Raw genomic sequence first — 24,425 nt, forward strand, 5'->3', positions numbered from 1 at the left:
AAAAAGTAATTGGTGTAGAACAATAGTCCCATATCAAAGGTGAGCTCAGATTCCAACTATGCAAAAGAGAAAATCTCTCTCCCCACCCATAACATTTACAAAAAATTCTTAGGTGGTTTTCCCCCTGGCTAAATGTGACATCCATTAAAATGACAGAAGGTTACAGTTACTTAAGGGTGGTGCCGACCTGCGCTTCAGAGGGGAAAGTCATTTCCACCTGGACTATACCTAAATGTTAGATTGGCCTCTGCTGGACAGGTAAGATAAAATGGGTAAATGGGCAGATGGATGGGCTGGGAAGGAAGCATTATAAGTGGAGGAAGTCCCCTATAATTTCCATCAGAGCCACCAAAAACCATCCCAAATAAACCTTCAAGCTAAATAAGAGAACTGGGCCTGATCTATAAATGCAGCAGCTTCAAGCATGTCCAATCAGATCACTACCCAGAAGCTTCTCCTGTTTTGGAGTCGTTACTGGATCCAGGTAAGGAGGGAAGACCATAGCATGGATTCATTTCCTCCTCTTAAATGCATGGTGGTAAATAAGGTTAAGGCTGGAATGAGGAGCCTCGAATGCCAGGGCAAGGGTCTGCGCCTTTAAGATCTCTAAGTAGGGCGATCAGTGAACGACATTTTAAGTAAAGTGGTTTGAGAGGAAAGAGACCAGAGTGAAAGCTGTTAATAGTTCAGGCAAGAAAAGCAACGTAGGCTCCAGAATCAGGGGAGAAATAATAGAAGTAATAAAAAAAGAAAGATGGACAAGAGCTGTACAGGTCAGAGGTGCCCAGTGGGGCTGTGTAGGCCAGAGGAGCCACAAATTATGCTGGGTGGCAGGCGGGTTTCATGAGATTTGTTGTAATGCTTTTGGCCCATAGGATACAAATATTCTGTGCCTCTTCAAAATAATAGCCTCTGGTGTCCACTGGCCATATCATGAAATAGAAATAATGAAGGCACTGTATCTTTTAAAAGAAATCCCCTTTTGTAGCACTTCCTTAAAAACAGCTACTTAATGAAACTCTGCCAGTGAGCTCTTGACAGTTCTGTCTTATTTCTGATATTAATGAAACAACTTGGTAAAGGGCTGAAGTGTCTTCCTGGTAAGTGTTTAGTTTATGCTTTTCAAAATTCTTTGTAATAAGTGTTAATTTTCTTCTTTGGCCTAATAAGTGTTTCTCATTGACTGCCTGTTCCAATACTAGAAATATTAAGCAACTGAAGTGATCAATAATGTTTTCAAGCTTTTTTTCTTCCCTTTGGGTTTGCTACTCTTAAGAGTCATGATAGTTTTGTGGGGTATTTTAGTCAAAGGGAGTAGTCTCATTTAAGTATTTAATTCAAAGTACAACACTCACCTGAGTATGTATTTGCTTCGGTGCTTATGAGCTGAGGCATAATTAATTGAAAGTTATTGACATGGCCTTTTAAAAACATATGTACTCATAATATTCATTAGGGACTATAGCCCAAAATGTGATTTATGGATTTTCTTCTTCTTTTTTTTAAAGTTTTTGCTAAATTCTTCAACATCTCCCACATTGAGAAGCTGTATTTTTTTTCAGCTTTCTTGAGATATAATTGACATATAACATTGTGTAAGTTTAAGGTGTACAACATGATGATTTGACATACATATACACTGGGAAAGGATTACCACAGTAAAATTTGTTAACACATTCATCATCTCCCATAGTTACCTTTTTTTATGGTTTTTCTTCTCATATTCTCTTTTAAATGACATAGTGATTTCAAAGAGCAGAATAGAATTTCGACGTTTGACATATTGTATTGCTACATTATGGATATGTATAATAATAGCATTAGATTATATCATCTAATCATATTATGCAGTGTTAAATATTAAAGAGTAAGCTCATTGTGTTTGCAGGATAAATGCTAAAAACTTGTATAAACGGAGTTGCTTCGTGTGCTAAATGAAATGATAAGCAGTGTGGACCCACCACCCGCTCTTTCTTGTTATGTGGATTTGTTTGTTTTGTGTAGTTCTATAGAACATAAAGTTTGAAAACATTTAATGTGGGTCAGTATGATAATTGTTTATTTAAAACAAAATCTAGGGCTTCCCTGGTGGCGCAGTGGTTGAGAGTCCGCCTGCCGATGCAGGGGACACGGGTTCGTGCCCCGGTCTGGGAAGATCCCACATGCCGCAGAGCGGCTAGGCCCGTGAGCCATGGCCGCTGAGCCTGCACGTCCGGAGCCTGTGCTCCGCAAGGGGAGAGGCCACAACAGTGAGAGGCCCGCCTACAGCAAAAAAAAAAAAAAAAAAAAACAAAATCTACATTACTTACAGAGATAAGAATGTAGATAATGTAAAATTATAGACCAGGGTTCTTAACCTAGGATTTTAGAAAGTCCACGGACAGTTTTCATAGAGTACATTTTATTTGTAATGTAAATTCACATTTCATGAGATAAAAAGCACGTCTTTCACCAGATTCTCAGAAGTCCATATGACACCAGAAACTTAAAAAAAAAAAAAAAAATCACTGTTATAAATGGAGAGCCATGCTAAGGTAAAAAAGATTTTGATTTCCAGAATTTTTTAATACTTTAAAAGAATTTTAAAATACTTAAACATACTCAAATTATTTCTATATTTTCATATCAATATAAATAGTTTGAGTAATTAACTCTAGCTATTTTATTTATTTTTTAATCTCTTTTTATTGAAGTATAGTTAATTTACAATGTTGTGTTAGTTTCAAATGTATAGCAAAGTGACTCAGTTATACATATGTAGCTATTTAACATTTAAGAAGTTTTGTAGGACTTCCCTGGTGGCACAGTGGTTAAGAATCCGCCTGCCAATGCAGGGGACATGGGTCCGAGCCCTGGTCCAGGAAGATCTCACATGCCGCGGAGCAAATAAGCACATGGCGCCACAACTACTGAGCCTGCTCTCTAGAGCCCACGAGCCACAACTATGGAAGCCTGTGATCCTAGAGCCCATGCTCTGCAACAAGAGAAGCCATCGCAATGAGAAGCCTGTGCACCACAACGAAGAGTAGCCTCCTTTCGCTGCAGCTAGAGAAAGCCCACACACAGCAGCGAAGACCCAATGCAGCCAAAATAAATAAATAAATTAATTAATTAATAAAAAAAAGTTTTGTAATGACAGAAAAGCAAAAATAAATTCTTGTAGGAAATTTTTGTAGAAAGAAAATTTGTACTCATCAAAGAGAATTCAGACGGTACTTTTGGTTTATATTAGGTATATTCAGAAAATATTTTAAGTAAAGTCTTTTAATTCGGAGGCAAATTAAATAGAAACACTATTTAATTTTGTTTTTTAAATATTAATCTTTTTCAGAATTGTCAATTTATTAATGAAGCATGGTAAGTTGGCATTTAAAAATCTTTACTATTCCTCCATTTTGAAAATAAAATATATGGGCTAGATTAATAAGGGTATGAAATGGTTTGCAAAACAGTTCAATTTTAGGTCTCGGAGGCATGCTTTTGAAATTAAGAGCATTTCATTTTTAAATAATGATTCAGATTCTGTTTGATTAAAGATATTTCCTTGATCCCTTTTTCCAAATCAGTCTCCTGCTATATAACTCCTTGCTAAAAATTTATAAAATGTTGAATACTATACTATAGAATGAGGTTGCTCTCTAAATACTATGTTATAGAGCAGTGGGTCTCAGCCAGGGTTGATGTTGTTCCCCAGGGTATATTTGGCTATGTCTGAGACATTTTTTGTTTGTCACAACTGTGGGAGTGCTACTGGCATCTAGTGGGTAGAGACCAGGGATGCTGTTTAGCTCCCTGCAATGCACAGGGCAACCCCCCTGCAACAGAGTCTTTGTCAATCTAAAATGTCAATAGTGCTGTGGTTGAGAAACCCTCCTTTATATCAGGAAAATTAAGTTCTACTGGTAATTTCCTAACTCCAGAGTTCTGCAATTGTTCTAACAGGCTTGTGTTGAACAAGACAAGCTGGGTCAAGCATTTGAAGATGCTTTTGAAGTACTGAGGCAACATTCAACTGGTGATCTTCAGTACTCCTCAGGTAAAGATGTCAGTCCCCTTCTGCTGGTAGTTTGTATTTGTTTATCCCATACTGCTAAATTGTCCCTCTGTGCTTTCCTCTCCCCTTTTGTAGCCCCAAGTTTGTTTTTGTTTTGTTTTGTTTAAATTTATTTATTTTATTTATTTATATTTTTTGGCTGCGTTGGGTCTTTGTTGCCACGCATGGGCTTTCTCTATTTGCGGCGAGCAGGGGCTACTCTTGGTTGTGGTGCACGAGCTTCTCATTGCGGTGGCTTCTCTTCTTGTGGAGCACGGGCCCTAGGCGCGCAGGCTTCAGTAGTTGCGGCACACAGGCTCATTAGTTGTGGCTCGTGGGCTCTAGAGCACAGGCTCAGTAGTTGTGGCACACAGGCTTAGTTGCTCTGTGGCATGTGGGATCTTCCCAGACCAGGGCTCGAACCTGTGTCCCCTGCATTGGCAGGCAGATACTTAACCACTGCGCCACCAGGGAAGTGCTCCCAAGTTTGTTGTCTATATCTGAGAGTCTGTTTCTCTTTGTATTATTTTTTAGATTCCACATATAAGTGATATCATACGGCACTTGTCTTTGTCTGACTTTTTTTTTTTTTTTTTTTTTTTTTTTTGCGGTACGCGGGCCTCTCACTGTTGTGGCCTCTCCTGCTGCGGAGCACAGGCTCCGGACGCGCAGGCTCAGCGGCCATGGCTCACGGGCCCAGCCGCTCCATGGCACGTGGGATCTTCCCGGACCAGGGCATGAACCCGTGTCCCCTGCATCGGCAGGTGGACTCTCAACCACTGCACCACCAGGGAAGCCCTGTCTGACTTATTTTGCTAAACATAACATTCTCTCAGTACATCCATGTTGCCACAAATTGCAGAATTTCATTCTTTTTTTTAATATAGCTGAGTAATATTCCATTGTATATATATATATACCACATCCTCTTTATCCATTTGTCTGTTGATTGGGCACTTGGGTTGCTTCCATGTCTTGGCTACTGTAAATAGTGTTACTATGAACATTGGAATACATGTATCTTTTTGAATTAGTTTTCATTTTCTTCAGGTATATTGAATATATCCAGGAGTGGAATTGCTGAATCATATGGTAGTTGTGTTTTTGAGGACCCTTCATACTGTTTTCCATAGTGGCTGCACCGATTTACATTCCCACTAATAGCATACAAGGGTTTCCTTTTCTCCACATCCTCTCCAGAATTTATTATTTGTAGACTTTTTGATGATAGCCATTTTGACCTGTGTGAGGCGATATCTCATTGTTGTTTTGATTTGCATTTCTCTAATAATTAGTAATGTTGAGAATCTTTTCATGTGTTTATTAGCCATCTGTATGTCTTCTTTGGAGAAAAGTCTATTCAGGTCTTCTGCCCATTTTTTGATTGGGTTGTTTATTTTTTTTGATATTGAGTTGTATGAGCTCTTTATATATTTTGGATATTAACCCCTTGTGAATCACATCATTTGCAAATATTTTCTCCCATTGTGTAGGTTGTCTTTGTTTTGTCAATGGTTTCTTTTTAAGTTTAATTAGGTCCCATTTGTTTGTTTTTGCTTTTATTTCTTTTACATTAGGAGACAGATCTTCCTATGTTCTTTATCCTAAATAAATTTAACACCTCAATATAAAAATGCCAAGAGCAATCACATATATAAGCATATAAGCATGTATAAGCATCACACACACACAAATATAAACTTTGACTTTGTCAGTTTCTTTCTCTGTTTTTAAATAGATTACAGAAATTACCTGGCTTTCATCAACCACTGTTCTCATATCAGAGGAAATTCCAACAGCTATGGTGTGCTGCCCACAGAGGAACCGGTCTACAATTGGAGAACAGTAATAGTGAGTACTTTTACCAGGGGACCAGCATCCCTCAGTAACAGGCAAATATCCTATTTGTCCCAGCCTTCCCCTTGGTGAATTTGACAGTCAGTGTGGGGGACCATCAATGCTGTCAAGAAGGAAACTGTGCTTTATCATTGTTCTTCATCTGACTTCAGATGGGTTTGAATGATTTCTATAGAGGAGGTATTTTAGGGTTCTCACATCAATGCTTCTCCTCAGTCCATCTGGAAAACTGCAGGAAAGTTATGGATCCCCTAAAACGTTCCCTGCACTGGCTTTACCCACAATCTTGTATTAACCTGCTCTATTTCCCCTCCCAAACTCAGAGCTAGGTATGTGTGTTGGACCAATTCATTTCTATTTTAGTAGCCTTCTGCAAACGTGAGTGTCCCCACCATCTACCTCTCCTTCCATGTGTTCTTTTACATTGTTTACTTTCTTTCTTTCTTCTTCTTCTTCTTTTTATTTATCTATTTATTTATTTTGGCCATGTTGCAACATGTGGGATCTTAGTTCCCTGAGCAGGGATGGAACCCACGCCCCCTGCAGTGGACGCGCTGAGTTCTAACCACTTGACTGCCATGGAATTACCTGCATTGCTTCCTTGATGTGTCCCTTTTATCAAGCAGTCTTAATGTGGTAGAGTATAAATATTAAAAAAAAGGTTTTTTTTCAGTTATTACCTTCAACCATACTATGTCAAATGTCCTTTTTCTGTCCCTGTAAATTATACTGTCAGGGCCTCTCCAACAAGACATTTCTTTAAAGAGGGAGTTTTGGTTTTACTTTAACCTCTCTCACCTCCTCTTAGGGTTGCCAGGTAAAATATAGGATGCCTAATATTTTTATTTGCTAGATCTGGCTACCCTATTTCCACTTCAGCTTCCATCCCCAGCATACACTGCACAGCCTCTTGTGGTGGGGACTGCTTGCCTGCTGGGCAGCCCTCCTGTATAGGGAGGGCTCAAGTCCACCCCCTTCCACCACCATGTCTAGTTAACCCATGGAGGCCCACATTTCCTTGCCATATGTAATGGTAGGAACTCAGGCTGCTTCTTCCTGCCTCTCTTGGCTCTGCCCTCCCTCAGCTGCCATCTTTCTCCTCTTATCTTCTCTTGCCAGATGGGCATCCAGTTCAGGAATGGAAGCCCATCTTCCCTTTTTGCTGGCACCTCAGTTTCTACTAATGATTCTTTCGGATCTTTCTTGCTGGGCATTTTTAGGGGAAAGGAGAGAAGCAACACACTCTCCTTTCTCATAGGGAGGGGGAGATACAGACCTCCTCACAAAGCCTCAGATTACCCTCTGTCCCTTGACCCTCCATATATGGGTTTGAGGCTAGCTCTGCCCTGGGAGACGGCAGCTGAAGGTAGTGATTTTCAGAATTTGAGAGATGCCCTCAGCTTTTGACTTTGGCCACCAATTGGGGGCCACACGGGAAGTTCCACTTAACATCCTGATACATTATTTATATAGAACAGTGCTGCGGACCTCTATTTTGAAGGAAATATTCATCAGTCTCTGCAGAACATCCCTGAAAACCAGCTGGTGCAACCTGCTCTTCTCCAGCAAAAGGGAGGAAAAGGTATGTGGATCCATGACTCCTTGCATAGGTAAAAGAGTCAAATCTTCATCATAGCAGCTTTAAGGGAATTTCATATCTGAGTTTGGAATTGATTTGCAAAATATTCTCTTCTCACAGTTGAGAGTAATTTAACTCTGACAGACAAAACTACTCCAAGCTAAAAAAAAAAAAAAAAAAACCTACTCCAAGCTGTTTATCTTGGGTGAGCTTTCCTATAGCTTCATAGAGATGTTGTAAAGGTGCAAACTGTCACTTCACTCAAATAAATCTGTATTCAAGAATAAGGTGTAAGATATGGAGAACAAACTAGTGGTTACCATTGCGGGGAGGGGCAGTATAGGAGTAGGGGATTAAAAGGTATTATGTATAAAATAAGCTACAAGGCTATATTCTACAACACAGAGAATATAGCCGTTATTTTAGAATAGCTTTAAATGGCATATAACCTTTAAAAATTGTGAATCATTATATTGTAAACCTTTAACTTATATACATCAACTATACTTCAATAAAAAAGGAATAAGGTATATAAATTTTAGGTATAGAAGGGGGAACTTTTCCATAAATTATTTTAGCAATCGTATTTCAACTGTGAAGCCCTCAGGATAGAAATCATCTCTATTAAGTTCTCCACAAACTTAATCATCTCTATTAAGTTTTCCAAGTTCCATAATAACTTTATTTCATAAATTTGAAATCCTGATTTCATAAATGAAGATGATCTCATCTAACAGGTAGGCAAAAGTGTTAAAGCAGGATAATAGCCTCTGTTGGCTAAGATGTGGGCCACACACATTCACGTGCATTATTAAAGAGAGTATAAATTTTTACAAACTTTTGTAAGGCAATTTAGCAATACCTACCAAAATTTTAAATGTTCATCTCTTTTGACTCTGAGTGACTATATAACTCACTTAGTGGTTGAGTGTGGACTCTGGGTTGATTATGTGAGCCTGGCCAAATCACTTACTTAACCTTCTGTACCACAGTCTCCTTATTCAAAAAAAACCAAACAAATAATAATAATTGTACAGACATTGTAAGATCGCTACAAAAATTAAGTGAGAAGATCCACGTAAAGCATTATGCTCATAGTCTGGCACTATGGATATTTCCCAAAATACCTTAGATGCATGTGTGTGCATATATATGTATTAGGATGTTCCTTGTAATGTTGTTTGTGATAGTAAATTACCTCTGATATACAAAGACATATAAGATGCATCCCAATTTTATAGTGTAATTTAAAAAATGATACCTTATCATAGCTACTTAAAATTATTATTCTTTTACATTTTTATTTTATTTTTAATTGAGGTATAGTTGATTTATATTATTAGTTCTAGGTTTACAACATAGTGATTCAAAATTTTTATAGCTTGTACTGCATTTTTATTATAAAATATTGACTATATTTCCTGTGCTGCATAGTATATCCTTGTAACTTATTTCTTTTATACATAGTAGTTTGTACCCCAATCTTGCTCCTCCCTCCTTCCCTCTCCCCACTGGTAACCACTAGTTTGTTCTCTATATCTGTGAGTCTGTTTCTATTCTGTTACATTCATTTGTTAATTTTTAAATTTTTTTGGTTTATTTTTTAGATTCCACATTTAAGAGATAACATACAGTATTTGTCTTTCTCTGTCTGACTTATTTCACTTAGCATAATACCTTCTAGGCCCATCCACTTTGTTGTAAGTGGCAAGATTTTATTCTTTTTTTAATGGATAATATTCCATTGTATGTATGTATACATCTTCTTTATCCATTCATCTGTTTATGGACACTTAGGTTGCATCCATATCTTGGCTATTATAAATAATGCTGCTATGAACATTGGAAAGCATGTAACTTTTCAAATTAGTGTTTTCATTTTCTTTGGATATATACCCAAGAGTGGAATTGCTGGGTCATATGGTAGTTCTTTTTTGGTTTTTTTGGCTGTGCCATGCGGCATGTGGGATCTTAGCTCCCCAACAAGGGATTGAACCCGAGCCCCCTGCATTGGAAACGTGGAATCTTAACCACTGGACCGCCAGGGAGGTCCCTTGTAGCTCTATTTTTAGTTTTTTGAGGAATCTCCCCACTGTTTTCCACAGTGGCTCTATCAATTTATATTCCTACCAACAGTGTACAAGGGCTCCTTTTTCTCCACATCCTTACCTACATTTGTTATTTGTGATTTTTTTTTTAATTATAGCCATTCTGACAGGTGTGAGGTGATATCTCATTGTGGTTTTGATTTGCATTTCTGAATCTTTAGCAATGTTGAGCATAAACATCGCACAGATTTGAATGTGCCTGTTGGTCATCTGTACGTCTTTGGGAAAATGTCTATTCAGGTCTTCTGCCAATTTTTTAATTGGGTTTTTTTTTTTTTTTTTTTTTTTTGCGGTACGTGGGCCTCTCACTGTTGTGGCCTCTCCCATCGCGGAGCACAGGCTCCGGACGCGCAGGCTCAGCGGCCATGGCTCACGGACCCAGCTGCTCCGCGGCATGTGGGATCTTCCTGGACCGGGGCACGAATCCGTGTCCCCTGCATCGGCAGGCGGACTCTCAACCACTGTGCCACCAGGGAAGCCCGGGTTGTTTGTTTTTTGATATTGAGTTGCATGAGCTATTTACATATTTTTGATATTAACCATTTATTGGTCATATCATTTGCAAATATTTTCTCCCATTCAGTAGGTTGCCCTTTTGTTTTGTTGATGGTTTCCTTTGCTGTGCAAAAGCTTTTAAGTTTAATTAGGTCCCATTTGTTTATTTTTGCTCTTGTTTCCTTTGCCTTAGGAGACAGGTGAAAAAAATATTGCTACAATTTTTGTCAAAGAGGTTCTGCCTAGTGCTTTGTTTCCTTCTAGGAGTTTTATGGTTTCTGGTCTTACATTTAGGTCTTTAGTCCATCTTGAGTTTATTTTTATAAAAGTGTGGAAAAATATTCTAATTTCATTCTTTTACATGTAGCTGTCCATACTTAAAATTATTTTAAATGAATATTTTTTGAGATAACTGCTTTTGTTCTTATAAAACAGTATACTGTATCCTAGAATTATAAAAGTCTAACTATGCAGTAATATTCTAATCCAGCAAGGAATAATGTATAAAATCACATAAGTAAAGTAAATCTACTGAATATTACTATTGAATATTAAATAATGGTAGTAATTTAATATGAGGACAATAACACTTCTACCTCTGTCACCTTTTTTTTTTTTTTTTTGCGGTATGCGGGCCTCTCACTGTTGTGGCCTCTCCCGTTGTGGAGCACAGGCTCCGGACGCGCAGGCTCAGCGGCCATGGCTCACGGGCCCAGCCACTCCGCGGCATGTGGGATCCTCCCGGACCGGGGCACGAACCCGTGTCCCCGGCATCGGCAGGCAGACTCTTGACCACTGTGCCACCAGGGAAGCCCCAACCTATTTTTTTTTTATTAGTTTCTGCTTTATAACAAAGTGAATCAGTCATACATATACATCTGTTCCCACATCCCTTCTATTTTTTTTTTTAAACAAACAATCCAACTAGTTACTAAATCCTGGGTGTGCCGCCTATATCTTTTCACTGATGTTTTCGGCTGTGGATCTTTGCCATTAGGGAATATATAATTTACCATTTTCTGTTTTTAGAGCTTAGTCTTCCACCTGAAATAGTGATACATTTAAAACAATGAAATTTCAAAATAATTCAGGAATTCATTATTGAGAGAAAAATAGTACATGCATAAAAATAGAACATAGGTAGTTATCAGAGAGCAAAAGGCATACTTTAAGTATTGAAACAGAAAGAGCTCTAAATACATTTTGGGTTTTGTTTTAATCCTTTTTAATCCCATAATTCAAAAGTAATAATGCTCATTATTAAGAATTCAGCTGATTCAGAAGTATGTAAAGAATAAGTGAAAAAATGTTCTTCCTTCCCATGTTTTGCCCCACAAGTAACCTTTGTCAACAGTTTAGTATTTCCTCTATCTATAGCTAATCTCTATATAGTTCTATAATTTATTTAAGATATATTATTCACTGGAAAAGGTACAAAATACTGTGATACCATTTTTAATTTTTAAAGGCTATGCATATGTTTATATATGCAAAACAAATTTTCTAGAAATATGTAGGATAGATTGGAGTTTTTACTTTCCGTTTGTGCTTCTGTTTGAACTTTTTATCATATAATACTTTTAGTTTCAAAAAGTAAAAATTTAAACATTTTTTTTCAAAATTGAAAAACAAACTTTTAAAGATGAGGATCCATTATGATTGATTTGACCACTGGGTGAGAGCCAGAGAACTTCTTTAAGGCTGTGACTTTAATTCATGATGTATTTTTTGGTAAGTCCCTTTCATTTCTCAATTCATAAACTCAAGATAATATAACACAAAAGATAATCTTTGTAAAAACCTTTGAGGTTTTTGGATGAATGATGACAGATGCATGAGTATTACACCCCAGAGACTGTTTAAAGCAGTTTAAGAATCCACTATTCTACTTTCTCAAGGGGAAAATGGAATTTGGCTGTGGAGCTTTTAGCTACTGACAGATCTGGTGGGACGTGGTATTTACAGGCCAATTCAGAAGTCACAAAACCGGTTGTCACCTTTGTTCTCCAATCCACCAAACAAGCAAAAACCATAGCAACAAATCTTCCCAAAGTTTCCTTTCTAGTTATTCTGAAATATAAAGGGCTGTGCTCCTAAAAGAGATTAAAAACTCTGGCAGTACCATTTTATTTCACAGCAATGAAAAAATACCACAATGCTCCTTGTCATTGCTTACTAATAATGTCAAAATGTCATGAAGATATTTTGGCATTTCGACTCTGTTTTTTTTCTCTTCTTTATTTTTTCAAGTAGTTATGCAGAACCAGAGTTAGCATTTTTACATGTCTGTTACTGATTTCATTTGTATTTGCACACTGTTTTACATTTTGCAAAATACATTCACCTTCCTTACCTCATCTGACTTAACTTATTTGAATAAAGCCCCTTCAAATGAGCTGCCTTTTGGAAATGGCTTTTGAGACTTCTCTTTAAAACCACTAAACTTTGCAGTCCATTTTGCTCAGTCTTGTTGTTCTGTAGACAGTTTAACATACAACATAAAATTAGAAGTCAAGATTTAACTGTGACAAAAGGCCACGTGACAAATGGGAGACTCGAGTAGAGAGGTGCCATGCTTCCCTTTCCCAGTGAAGGATGGTACAAAATTTTGGACAACTTCCCTAACAAAGAAAGGTTCAGTTGAAACTGCAGTAGGCCAAATAGACCCTTGATTTTCAAGTCCCATAAAATGGTACCATAAATGCATTCTAAGGGGTGAGTAGGAAGAAAACCAGTCCCAATGCAATTTTGAATTCTGTAGTCACTCAACAAACCCTTCCCGAGGATGTTCCTTGTGTAGAGCCATGGTGAAGTATGACATTGTTTTCCTCTGTTTTAGGCAGGAAGAAGCTCCGACTGTTTGAATACCTTCATGAATCCCTGTGTAATCCTGAGATGGCATCTTGTATTCAATGGATAGACCAAACCAAAGGCATCTTTCAGTTTGTATCAAAAAACAAAGAAAAACTTGCCCAACTTTGGGGGAAAAGAAAAGGCAATCGGAAGACCATGACTTACCAGAAAATGGCCAGAGCACTGAGGAATTATGGAAGAACTGGGGAAGTCATCAAAATCCGGAGAAAGTTAACTTACCAGTTCAGTGAGGCCATTCTCCAAAGACTGGCTCCATCTTATTTCTTGGAAGAAGAGATCTTCTACTCACAGTGTGTTCAACCTGATCAAGGATATCTCAGTTTAAATAACTGGAATGCAAATTATAATTATACATACGCCACTTACCATGATCTAAGTCACCCTGATTGCTAAATATACTCTTATATATCAAAATTTTCTGGCATCAGAAATCCCTACGAGTTTTAGGATTTTTCTCTGAAAGCAAATACTGAAAAACAAAACAAAAACCCCAAACTTCATTATTGCTATCTTTTATGAAGTAGCGTATAATCTATACTAACTTGGTGAAAAATTTTGCCAGTGAACAACTTTAAAATGATCAAGTCCCATTTGAAAATATGGACTCAATGTCCTTCCTTTTACTATTGTCTATGTAATACTTCCTTCTAGATTAATAATGCTAGTGGAGATGCTTTGATTTACATATTGATTTAAACATTATTTTCCTGTCATACACTCAGACCAAAAAAAAAATCATTCTAACATGTATCCAACGGCTTTAGCAACAAAAGAAAAAATGATTGCCTGTGATAGTGTTCCTGCTAAGTTACATTAATGACTTTAAAATTTTCAGTGACTAAAACTAGAACTACCATATGATCCAGCAATTCTACTCCTGGGTATACATCCAAAGAAAATGAAAACACTAGTTTGAAAAGATATATGCACCCCAATGTTCACAGCTGCATTTTTCTTGGCCACGCTGCGCAGGTTGCGGGATCTCAGTTCCCCAACCAGGGATTAAACCCAGGCCTCTGCAGTGAAAGTGCAGAATCGTAACCACTAGACTACCAGGGAACTCCCATAGCAGCATTATTTATAATAGCCAAGATATGGAAGCAACCTAAGTGTCCACCAACAGATGAATGGATAAAGAAGGCGTGGTATATATACACAATTGAGTACTACGCAGCCATAAAAAAAGAGTGAAATTTTGTCATTTGCAACAACATGGATGGACCTGGAGGGTATTATGCTTAGTGAAATAAGTCAGGGAGAGAAAGACAAATACTGTATGTTATCATTTATATGTGGAAACTAAAAATTGAAACGAATATAACAAAATAGAAACAGACTTAAAGACATAGAGAACAAATTAGTTATCAGTGGTGGGAAGGAAGGAGGAAGGGGGCAAGATAGGGGTGGAGTTTTAAAAGGTACAGACTACTATGTATAAAATAAATAAGATACAAGGGTGTAATGTACAGCACAGGGAATATAGCCAATATTTTATAATAGCTTTGAATAGAGTATAATCTAGAAAAATATTGAATCACTATATAGTACACCTAAAACTAATATAATATTGTACATCTGAAACTGATATTGTAAATCAACTGTATTTCTATAAAATAAATAAATAAAAAGTAAAAACTTTAGTGGCTCTTCTGAACCTATCTTTCTTCTGCACTTCAGACCTCATGGTCTGTAACCCTGCAGTGCTAAAGACACGATGGTCTAGGGAAAATGCCACTTATAAACTCCAAAGTTACACTTCCCACAAATCATTTGCTTGCATTTCTCTCTTGCTTTGGGTGGATCCAGGAGCTAAAGTTTCTTGCTCTCCTGCCACTCAGCCACAGGGAGGTGCTCTTGCACTGTTACTTCTCTGGCCCAAACTTGGGCCATGATATCTTCCTTCTTTCCTTGAACTAGCCCAGCTAAACCAGGTTGGAACAGTTGGAGGAAAAAAAAAAGAAAGAAAAGAAAGACTTTGATAAAAGATGGAGGCTAGCAAATAATAAACCTAGAGAGGAGCCAGGATTTAGGCAGTCTTTCTTGGAAGCTATGGTTTATCCTCAACATTCCATAAGAAACCCTGGGAAGAAACCCTTTGTCTCCTACTTGCTGCTTGGCAGGTTAATGCATATGCCACCTGTATTACCATGAAACAAGAGAGCTTCCTAGACTATATGGGCCATCTTCAGTCCAGACCAAGAGGGCCTGGCCAGCAGGTCAAGAGCTCCTTGGAGCTTGTCCTATTAGATTTTCAGCACTGGGACTTCCCTGGTGGTGTAGTGGTTAAGAATCCACCTGCCAATGCAGGGGACACAGGTTCAAGGCCTGGTCCAGGAAGATCCCACATGCCACAGAGCAACTAAGCCCATGTGCTGCAACTACTGAGCCCGCGAGCCACAGCTACTGAGCTTGCGAGCCAAAACTACTGAAGCCCGTGCGCCTAGAGCCTGTGTGCCTAGAGCCCATGCTCCGCAACAACAGAAGACACCACAAGGAGGAGCCCATGCACCTCAACGAAGTATAGCCCCTGTTCGCCACAACTAGGGAAAGCCGGAGCGCAACAACGAAGACCCAACACAGCCAAAAATAAAATTAATTAATTAATTAATTAAAAAATGATTCGCAGCACTGCCATGATCGTATAATGGTTAGTACTCTGCATTGTGTCCAGCATTCCCAGTCTCCCCTTTTCTTTTGTGCCCTCCTGGTCCCCTTCCTTCCCCAGGGACTCTTAAGAAAGATCATGGTAGACCCAGAGTGACTCAATGGAGGCTAACTCAGTATTGGCCATATCCACATGTAGTCTGAGTTTGTTATAGGCAAACTTTGTGTCCTCCCAAAATTCATGTTGAAACCTAGTCACCAGTGTGATGTTATTTGGTGGTGGGGTTTTGGAGAGGTGATTAGGTCATGAAGGTAGATCCCTGATGAATGGGTTTAGTGTCCTCATAAAAGAGATCACAGAGAGCTCCCTTCCCCTTCCACCACATAAGGGTACGAGAAGACGGTTGTATGAACCAGGAAGTGGGCCCTCAGCAGACACTGAATCTGCCAGCACCTTGATCTTGGACTTCCCAGCTTCCTGAACTGTGAGAAATAAATTTCTGTTGTTTATAAGCCACGTATTCCATGGTATTCTGTTGTTTATAAGCCATGTATTCCATAGTATTCTGTTAGACCAGCCCGGACAGACAAAGAAAGTTTCAATTAGTGCTAAAATCAAAGTAAGACTCAACTTTTATACTCATTCTCCCACAAAGAAAATAGGCTTGATAAAATATTAATCAAGCACATAAATTTTGCCAAAGATTTGAAAGAGGAAATGGTGAAGAGGGTTTACAACAGAAATCATTCAGCCAACAAATTAATAAAATTCTATCAACATTTTACCTCATGCCATAGTCCCTCCTATACCCAATGCAAGCCTGAGGGGTTCATCTTGACAATTTTCCCCAAAGCCCCCAGTCAGCATCAACTCTCTTTTCTACAGAGAGTTATACAGAGTTGCTTCCTCTTGGGCAAAAATCTGGGCTCTGCCTTTTACCTAAAATACAGTGATCAAAGCCCATTTTCACAAGCAAGTTCTTATAAAGATGCTCATACTAGCTGCTCAAAGACTAACCCTCTCCACATATTATGGGAAATGTTACTCCCTGCTACCACCCAAGGACAAGGAAGAGAGACTTCTTAGCCTTTATTCACGGCCCCTTATTTTCTGGTATATGAAATCCCATCCTCCATCTTGTCACTTTCATCCGGTTGAACAGATCAGTTAAACTCTTCTCTAGTGAGCAGGAGTTCCAAGAAGCAAACTCTAGCCAGTTACAGTGCATCCCATGGGCAGCTTCCCATTATTTGGTCTTTTGGCCCAGGTATTAAGCATGAAATCCTTCCTTCCTTTAAATCACAGGATCCTCCTCTGGGCTCTGGTCCTGGAGCTTATGGTTCTGGTTAGTTTATCCTCTTTTCTCTCTTCAGTTACTCCTATTCATAAGGCATAAGTAAGGGCTGAGAATATTTTCTTTTTCCTCATCCCAGCCATTCTGTGGAAACACTCTATGGGGCAGCCTTGCTCAAAGCCATCTCCTTTACTAAATTAAGGAAAAAAACCAAATGCACAAAGTGGATGGCAGCATTAATTACACACATAAACTGAAAAATAGCTAAAATACAGTCCTTTCTTTCTCTCTCCCTCTGTTCCCTCCTTTCTGTCACCCTGTGCCTGGTAGAATATGTTGTGCTCTGGGTATCCAGTGCTAAGTGAAACAGATATATGTTCCTCTGTTATGAAGCTTCAATTCTATCAATATTTAATCAAAGATTTATAAATTCTATTATTATCTAACCAAAATGTACTTAATGGCTGACTGATGAGCAATTTCTTGATTAATTGGGTACACGTATGTAGTAAAGTATGTAAAGTGTATTAATATGACAGCATTAATTATATCTAAACTTAACTGTACAGATTAATGTATATACCCATATAACCATCATCCAGATTAAGGTACAGAAACATTTCTAGCACCCCATAAGTTTCTCTCACTTCTCTTCCCAATCTAGGCTTACCTTTTTGAACATCATATAAATAGAATTATACAATATATACTCTTTTGCATCTGGTTTTATTTTCCTCAATATAATATTTACGGAGTTTATCAATGTTGCTGGGTATATCAGAAGTATATTCTTTTTCATTGCTTTTCAACTGCTGACTTTTAAAGGATGGTACCAATTTTTTTTTTACAGCCCTGAAACTTCTTTTAATTTCCAGACAATAGACCCTGATTATTCCCACACTCACATGGATAGTATCACTTTACTATCAAACATCATCCATACCTGTTCTTCAAAGATCTGGAATGACTTTTATACATTCATATAGCCACCACTTTAGTTTATATTTAGATATTTTGGTTCATATATTTTTTCCAACTCATATAATCTAGGTGGATTTGATTTTGTATTTTGATGGTGTGGATTCTGATAGCAAAGATTTTTTTTTAAATTTTTTTTATTAGTTTCTGCTTTATAGCAAAGTGAATCAGTCATACATATACATCTGTTCCCACATCCCTTCCCTCATGCATCTCCCTCCCTCCCACCCTCCCCATCCCACCCCTCCAGGCGATAGCAAAGATTTTAATGTAAAATAAGCTTTAAAAATTTACTCCTTTTTCATACGTTGATGAATGTTAATGAAAACTTTTTTTTTTTTTGCAGTATGCGGGCCTCTCACTGTTGTGGCCTCTCCCGTTGCGGAGCACAGGCTCCGGACACGCAGGCTCAGCGGCCATGGCTCACGGGCCCAGCTGCTCCGCGGCATGTGGGATGTTCCCGGACCAGGGCACGAACCCATGTCCCTTGCATCGGCAGGCGGACTCTCAACCACTGCGCCACCAGGGAAGCCCAATGAAAACATTTTTTAAAATTTATTTATTTTAATTTACTTATTTTTGGCTGTGTTGGGTCTTCGTTGCTGTGTGCAGGTTTTGTCAAGTTGCAGCGAGCTGGGGGCTACTCTTCGTTGTGGTGCACGGGCTTCTCATCACGGTGGTTTCTCTTTTTGCGGAGCACCGGCTCTAGGCGTGCGGGCTTCAGTAGTTGCAGCACGCGGGCTCAGTAATTGTGGCTCGTGGGCTCTAGAGCACAGGCTCAGTAGTTGTGGCGCACGGACTTAGTTGCTCCACAGAATGTGGGATCTTCCCAGACCAGGGTTCGAACCTGTGTCCCCTACATTGGCAGGCAGATTCTTAACCACTGCACCACCAGGGAAGCCCAGTGAAAACATTTTAAACAACTAAAATGAGCCAAATTTCTTCAAGTTATCTGCCCCCAACTCAGAGCTGAAGATACCTTGTGTTTGCCCTTGCAATGTGATGAAAAAGTACATTGAATGTGATGGATGGCTGACTTTCTAATTTATTTATTTATTTTTAATTAAAAAAATTTTTTTATTTATGGTTTTCGTTGCTGCATGTGGGCTTTTCTCTAGTTGCAGCGAGCGGGGGCGACTCTTTGTTGTGGTGCGCAGGTTTCTCCTTGCTGTGGCTTCTCTTGTTGCGGAGCACGGGGTCTAGGCGTACGGGCTTCAGTAGTTGTGGCACACGGACTTCAGTAGTTGTGGCACATGGGCTTAGTTGCTCCACAGCGTGTGGAATCTTCCCAGACCAGGGCTTGAACCTGGGTCTCCTGCATTGGCAGGCGGATTCTTAACCACTGTGCCACCAGGGAAGTCTTGCCTTTCTAATTTAGATGTGGATGGATTTTAAGGGCAGAGGGTAGATAAAAGAAAGAAAGAGGATTGCAGCACAAAAAGGGAGTGTGTGTTCTTTTTCAAGCAAGAACCATGAGGTATCCCATGAATGTGTGAAAGAGTCCACTTCAAGAATTGTCTGTCAGGAGTAGCCCTGACTTACCCAGGCCACGAACTCATCTAGTAAAGAGCTGAAAGTGGAAAAAGAATCTAGAGCATCCAGGTCTTTTTCAGTGGTGGGCCACGTGATCAGAAATCCAAATATTGAGGGCACACGAATATTTTAATGGTGATCTGATGAGTTCATCACTGTTGCCAAAGAAGTAGATGTGGTTCAAAATAAGATATTTGCAAACTGTGCAAGAGTAAAGCTTTGTACAGTGCTTGGATCTGCTGTCAGAGGAAGCTTTATTCGCTAGAGCTGTAGGAGCTATTGAAGATTCTCTTTGATAAGCAAACCCATCCAGGATTTGTAGTGGTGGATTAACCAACAAAAGGCCAGGGAGTTCATGTACAGCTTAAGTTAACAAACTGAATAAACATTTTTATGATCTGTGTGAACAAATAAAATTTTACGTAACAAGTATGTTTTACATAAGCAATTAAATTATAACAAGTTCATGTGATGAAATATTACATTTACAAGTTTTAGAGTCAGACTGATATCTTTTGGAACACTTTGTTTCTTCTCATTAACTCTTAGTAAAATCAGGGAGATCAGTTGGGATGCTCTGGGTTTCAAATAACAAAAAACCCTGAACCAAACTGGTTTAAACATTTGCTACTGAAAACACCCTACTTCCTGGTACTGAATTTTGAAGCAGTAAACTTTCTCGGTTGTAGCTAACTGAAATCAGCTTTGACTCACTGAAGTATTCACTGGGATTTATTGAAAGGTATTAGACTGCTTACAGAATTTCCGAGAAGGCTGGAGAACAAGCAGACAGACATAAAGCCCCAAACCACATCAAAGATCTGGCCAAGTGACGACATCACTGTCATTGTTACCAGTCACTAAATGCCACAACTTTACATCATCTTGCATGTCACTGAACAGAGCTAGTGTAGCATCACTGCTGCCCCAGAATTATCTAGCTGCAACTGCCATGGCATTCAGAGATGGTTTTTTTACCCTCCTTGCTTCTGTACATCACTAGATCCTCATTCAAATTCTGGGAAGGGAATTTCTTTTTTTTAATAAATTTATTTATTTTATTTATTTTTGGCTGCCTTGGGTCTTCAGTGCTGCACGTGGGCTTTCTCTAGTTGTGGCGAGCAGGAGCCACTCTTCATTGTGGTGCGTGGGCTTCTCATTGCCGTGGCTTCTCTTGTTGTGGAGCACAGTCTCTAGGGGCATGGGCTACAGTAGTTGTGGCTCATGGGCTCAGTAGTTGTGGCTCGTGGGCTCTAGAGCACATGCTCAGTAGCTGTGGTGCACTGACTTAGTTGCTCCATGGCATGTGGGATCTTCCCAGACCAGGGTTTGAATCCGTGGCCCCTGCATTGGCAGGCGGATTCTCAACCACTGTGCCACCAGGGAAGCCCCGGGAATTTCTTATTGGCTGAGGCTTGGTCATGTGCTTATGCTTGGCTGCAAAGAAGGCTAGAAAAGTGACTGTCTAGAACTTTCAATTATACTGGGAGACTGTTTCTGCATCCTATCAAGACTCATAAGTTCAAGAATTCCCCAAACATAGAAAGGGGTTCAGATGCTGGGCAGCCAAAAGAATGACAAAAGTTCATTAGAATTTTAAACTACAATAACAAGGATCAGAGCATGTATCATTTAATTTTAAAGACCTTTGCCCTACCTGGCTAATCTCCAAAAACACTCTTTGTTCTTAGTACTTCTGTGGTCACCGGAATTTAAATAGTTTCTAAACAACTTTGCCTTATCTTTCTGAGAAGGCAATTTCAGCATGGTATTTAAGTTCTCTAGATATCAAGTAAACTTGTAACATTTCTATAACTGAAGCTAATCTAAGAAATTAAATCCCATAATTTGTAACTTTCACAGTATGGAGTCTTTACTCATATCTATTTTCCTTTGTTCAGGGAATTCTTATAATGTTCCAGTTTCATGATTTAGTTTCATTGAGATTGTCCAAAGAGCTAAAACTAATATAATCAACCAGTTACAAGTATAAAAGTTAACTGATATTCTTTTCCCAAGAGCATTTTTCGGATTGCCAGAGCTGGCCTTGAGGATGTGAGGAGGACACTGAAAGCGCTCAGAGTTCAGTGGTCTCTTAGGACCAGCTCTCAACCAATGGAGGTTGGGGATTGGTAGATACTTACCTCTGCTTCTGCACCTCTTAGTTAGAATAATGCTGAGACGTGTTCTTACACTTTCCTATTCCCCTAATGCTGTTTCCTGGAACCACCTCTCAAACTACTAACATTCACCTGCTTGTCTCAGTTTTGGCTTCTGGAGGAAGGGGAGGTCCCAACACAAGCCATTAAGTGAATCAAATTACTTAGGACACTCAGTTTTATCAATTATGGATGAGAACAGTGGACCAGCAGTTAGAACTTACTGGAATACTAGTATGTTTGATGTCTCCTCTCTCTCTCTTCCAGGCAGGCTATGCCATGAGTCACGCTGAGTGTTAACGGCCCCATTTGATAGATGGAAAAACTGATGCTGGAAGAATTTAAGTATCTTTTCTAAAGCCACCCTGCTAATGAGTGTCCCACTGTGAATTTGAACTCAGGTCCATCTAATTCTTTCTACTATGCCATACCATCTGCTGATGTCAAGACCATCTTAAGTATGCATGTATAGGTTCTCTCCTGGGCCAGTGCTAGATCTTCATAGCACTATCATTTTGCAGAAAAGCCTTTGCTAAATTTATTAAACGCCATTAAGAAAAATCATATATAAAATTACCACCTGCTCTCCGTCACTGTTGATGGGGGTGTATATTAGTACAATCTTTGGAGGACAATGTGACGATATTAATCAAAGTTTTAAAACACATAGCTAAAAATTACTGTATTTTTAATTTATATCAAGGGTCTGATGTACAGAATTTAAACTTCAAAAAGTTCTGAAAGGCTTATAATGGGAAACAACAGAACCCTCCTCCAACCCTTTCCTCTTCCAGGCAACCACGTCACATTCTTTTAGCTGTTTCTTCTGTATTTATGACACATGTCTAAATAAATGTCATTTCTGCTTTTTTTTTTTTTTTTGGTTTCCCAACTTTATATATTGTCAATTGGCATTATCAACCTGCTCCCACTTATAGGATATCAAGCTTCCTCTCATTTTGCTAAGGAACATCTTCAAAGAGCTTCTTTTTTTTTTTCTTAAGTTTATTTATTATATTTATTTATTTTTGGCTGCCTTGGGTCTTCGTTGCTGCACGTGGGCTTTCTCTGGTTGCGGCGAGCGGGTGCTACTCTTTGTTGCGGTGCACGGGCTTCTCATCGCCGTGGCTTCTCCTGTTGCAGAGCATGGGCTCTAGGTGTGCGGGCTTCAGTAGTTGTGGCATGCAGGCTTCAGTAGTTGTGGCTCGCGGGCTCTAGAGCGCAGGCTCAGTAGTTGTGGCACATGGGATTAGTTGCTCCATGGCATGTGGGATCTTCCCAGACCAGGGCTCAAACCCCTGTCCCCTGCATTGGCAGGCGGATTCTTAACCGCTGTGCCACCAGGGAAGTGCCAAAGAGCTTCTTAATATAACTTCATAGCAGGTTAATGTTTTTAGCACCTGTAGGTATAAAAATACCTTCATTTTATTCTCATATAGATTTTTAGTTTGACTGGGTAGCAGGTGTCCTGAATTTGGGAGGCATTTTTCCATCACCTTCTCACTTTCACTGTTTTTCGAGACATCAGATGCCCTGCAGATGGTGGCTCCTTTTCTTTCCTTTTCTGAAAGCTTTTGGATCTCTTTTTTAACCTGGGTGCTCTAAAATTTCTTGATTTTGCCCTGGCATGGTTTTTTTTTTTTTGCGGTACGCGGGCCTCTCACTGTTGTGGCCTCTCCCTTTGCGGAGCACAGGCTCCGGATGCGCAGGCTCAGCGGCCATGGCTCACGGGCCCAGCCACTCCATGGCACGTGGGATCTTCCCAGACTGGGGCACGAACCCGTGTCCCCTGCATCGGCAGGCGGACTCTCAACCACCGCGCCACCAGGGAAGCCCAGGGTATTTTTTAAACATATTATGCTGAAAGTTTAGTGCAGCTTTCAAACCTGAAAACTCATGCTTTTCAGTTGTAGGTTATTTTTATTGTTGTTTCTTTGATAATTTCCTCCCCACTATTTTCTCTCTTTCACACTTTGGAAATCTTAACTATTAGACCTCATGAATTGATCCTGTAAATCTTACCATTTCTCTTCTCTCTCTCTCTCTCTCTCTTTGATGAATGTACATATGCATTGTAATTATTCATTTATTTATTTTTAAATTAATTTTTATTGGAGTATAGTTGCTTTACAATGTTGTGTTGCAATTATTTATTGATGACCAGTCTGTGGGCTAATGCAAGCACTATATCTTTTGTTATTAATAAGCCTGGTAGAAACTGAACACAACAGGTCTAGCCAGGACTTACTGTAGATGCCATCACGACATTCATGAGAAAATTTTCAGTAGCTTGGAGAAGTCAGGAGAGAGAGATTTTTAATCTTTTGAGCATAAATGGCAATTCAAGTACTGGACATAAAATTTATTTTAGAAAGAATACAGAGTGAGAAGAGAACCAAACTGTGTAGTTAATAAACAGGAGATGACTTTAAAAGAGAGAAAATTGAATTATAACCCCAAGTGTAAAATAAATATCTATGGGTCTATATTGGTATAAATAAATGATTTAATAAATTAATTAAGGATAGTAGACAAATGTTGGATGCAGAGGAATTCCGAATAATTGATATAGATACTCTACCCTCAAGAAGGTGGAGGATAGGGCTTCCCTGGTGGCACAGTGGTTAAGAATCCGCCTGCCAATGCAGGGGACATGGGTTCGAGCCCTGGTCTGGGACGATCCCACATTGCTGCAGAGCAACTAAGCCCGTGTACCACAACAACTGAGCCTGCGTGCTGCAACTACTGAAGCCTGTGTGCTTAGAGCCCGTGCTCCGCAACAAGAGAAGCCACCAGAATGAGAAGCCCATGCACCGCAACGAAGAGTAGACCCCACTCACCACAACTAGAGAAAGCCTGTGAGCAGCAATGAAGACCCAATGCAGCCAAAAATAAATGAATAAATAAATT

General features: G+C 39.3%; 1 protein-coding gene across 1 annotated transcript; it reads left to right on the forward strand.

The window, feature by feature from the left end:
• Positions 1 to 424: 424 nt before the first annotated feature.
• Positions 425 to 13,339, forward strand: SPIC (Spi-C transcription factor; the record flags this gene model as incomplete). Its single annotated transcript, XM_079714888.1, has 5 exons — positions 425 to 484; positions 3,943 to 4,036; positions 5,772 to 5,884; positions 7,364 to 7,476; positions 12,916 to 13,339. The coding sequence occupies 5 exons, from the start codon at positions 425 to 427 to the stop codon at positions 13,337 to 13,339; spliced, it is 804 nt and encodes a 267-aa protein (XP_079571014.1).
• Positions 13,340 to 24,425: the final 11,086 nt, after the last annotated feature.

The sequence above is a fragment of the Hyperoodon ampullatus genome (genome assembly GCF_949752795.1).
Source record: "Hyperoodon ampullatus genome assembly, chromosome: 11".
In the NCBI taxonomy this organism is placed as follows: Eukaryota; Metazoa; Chordata; class Mammalia; order Artiodactyla; family Ziphiidae; genus Hyperoodon; species Hyperoodon ampullatus.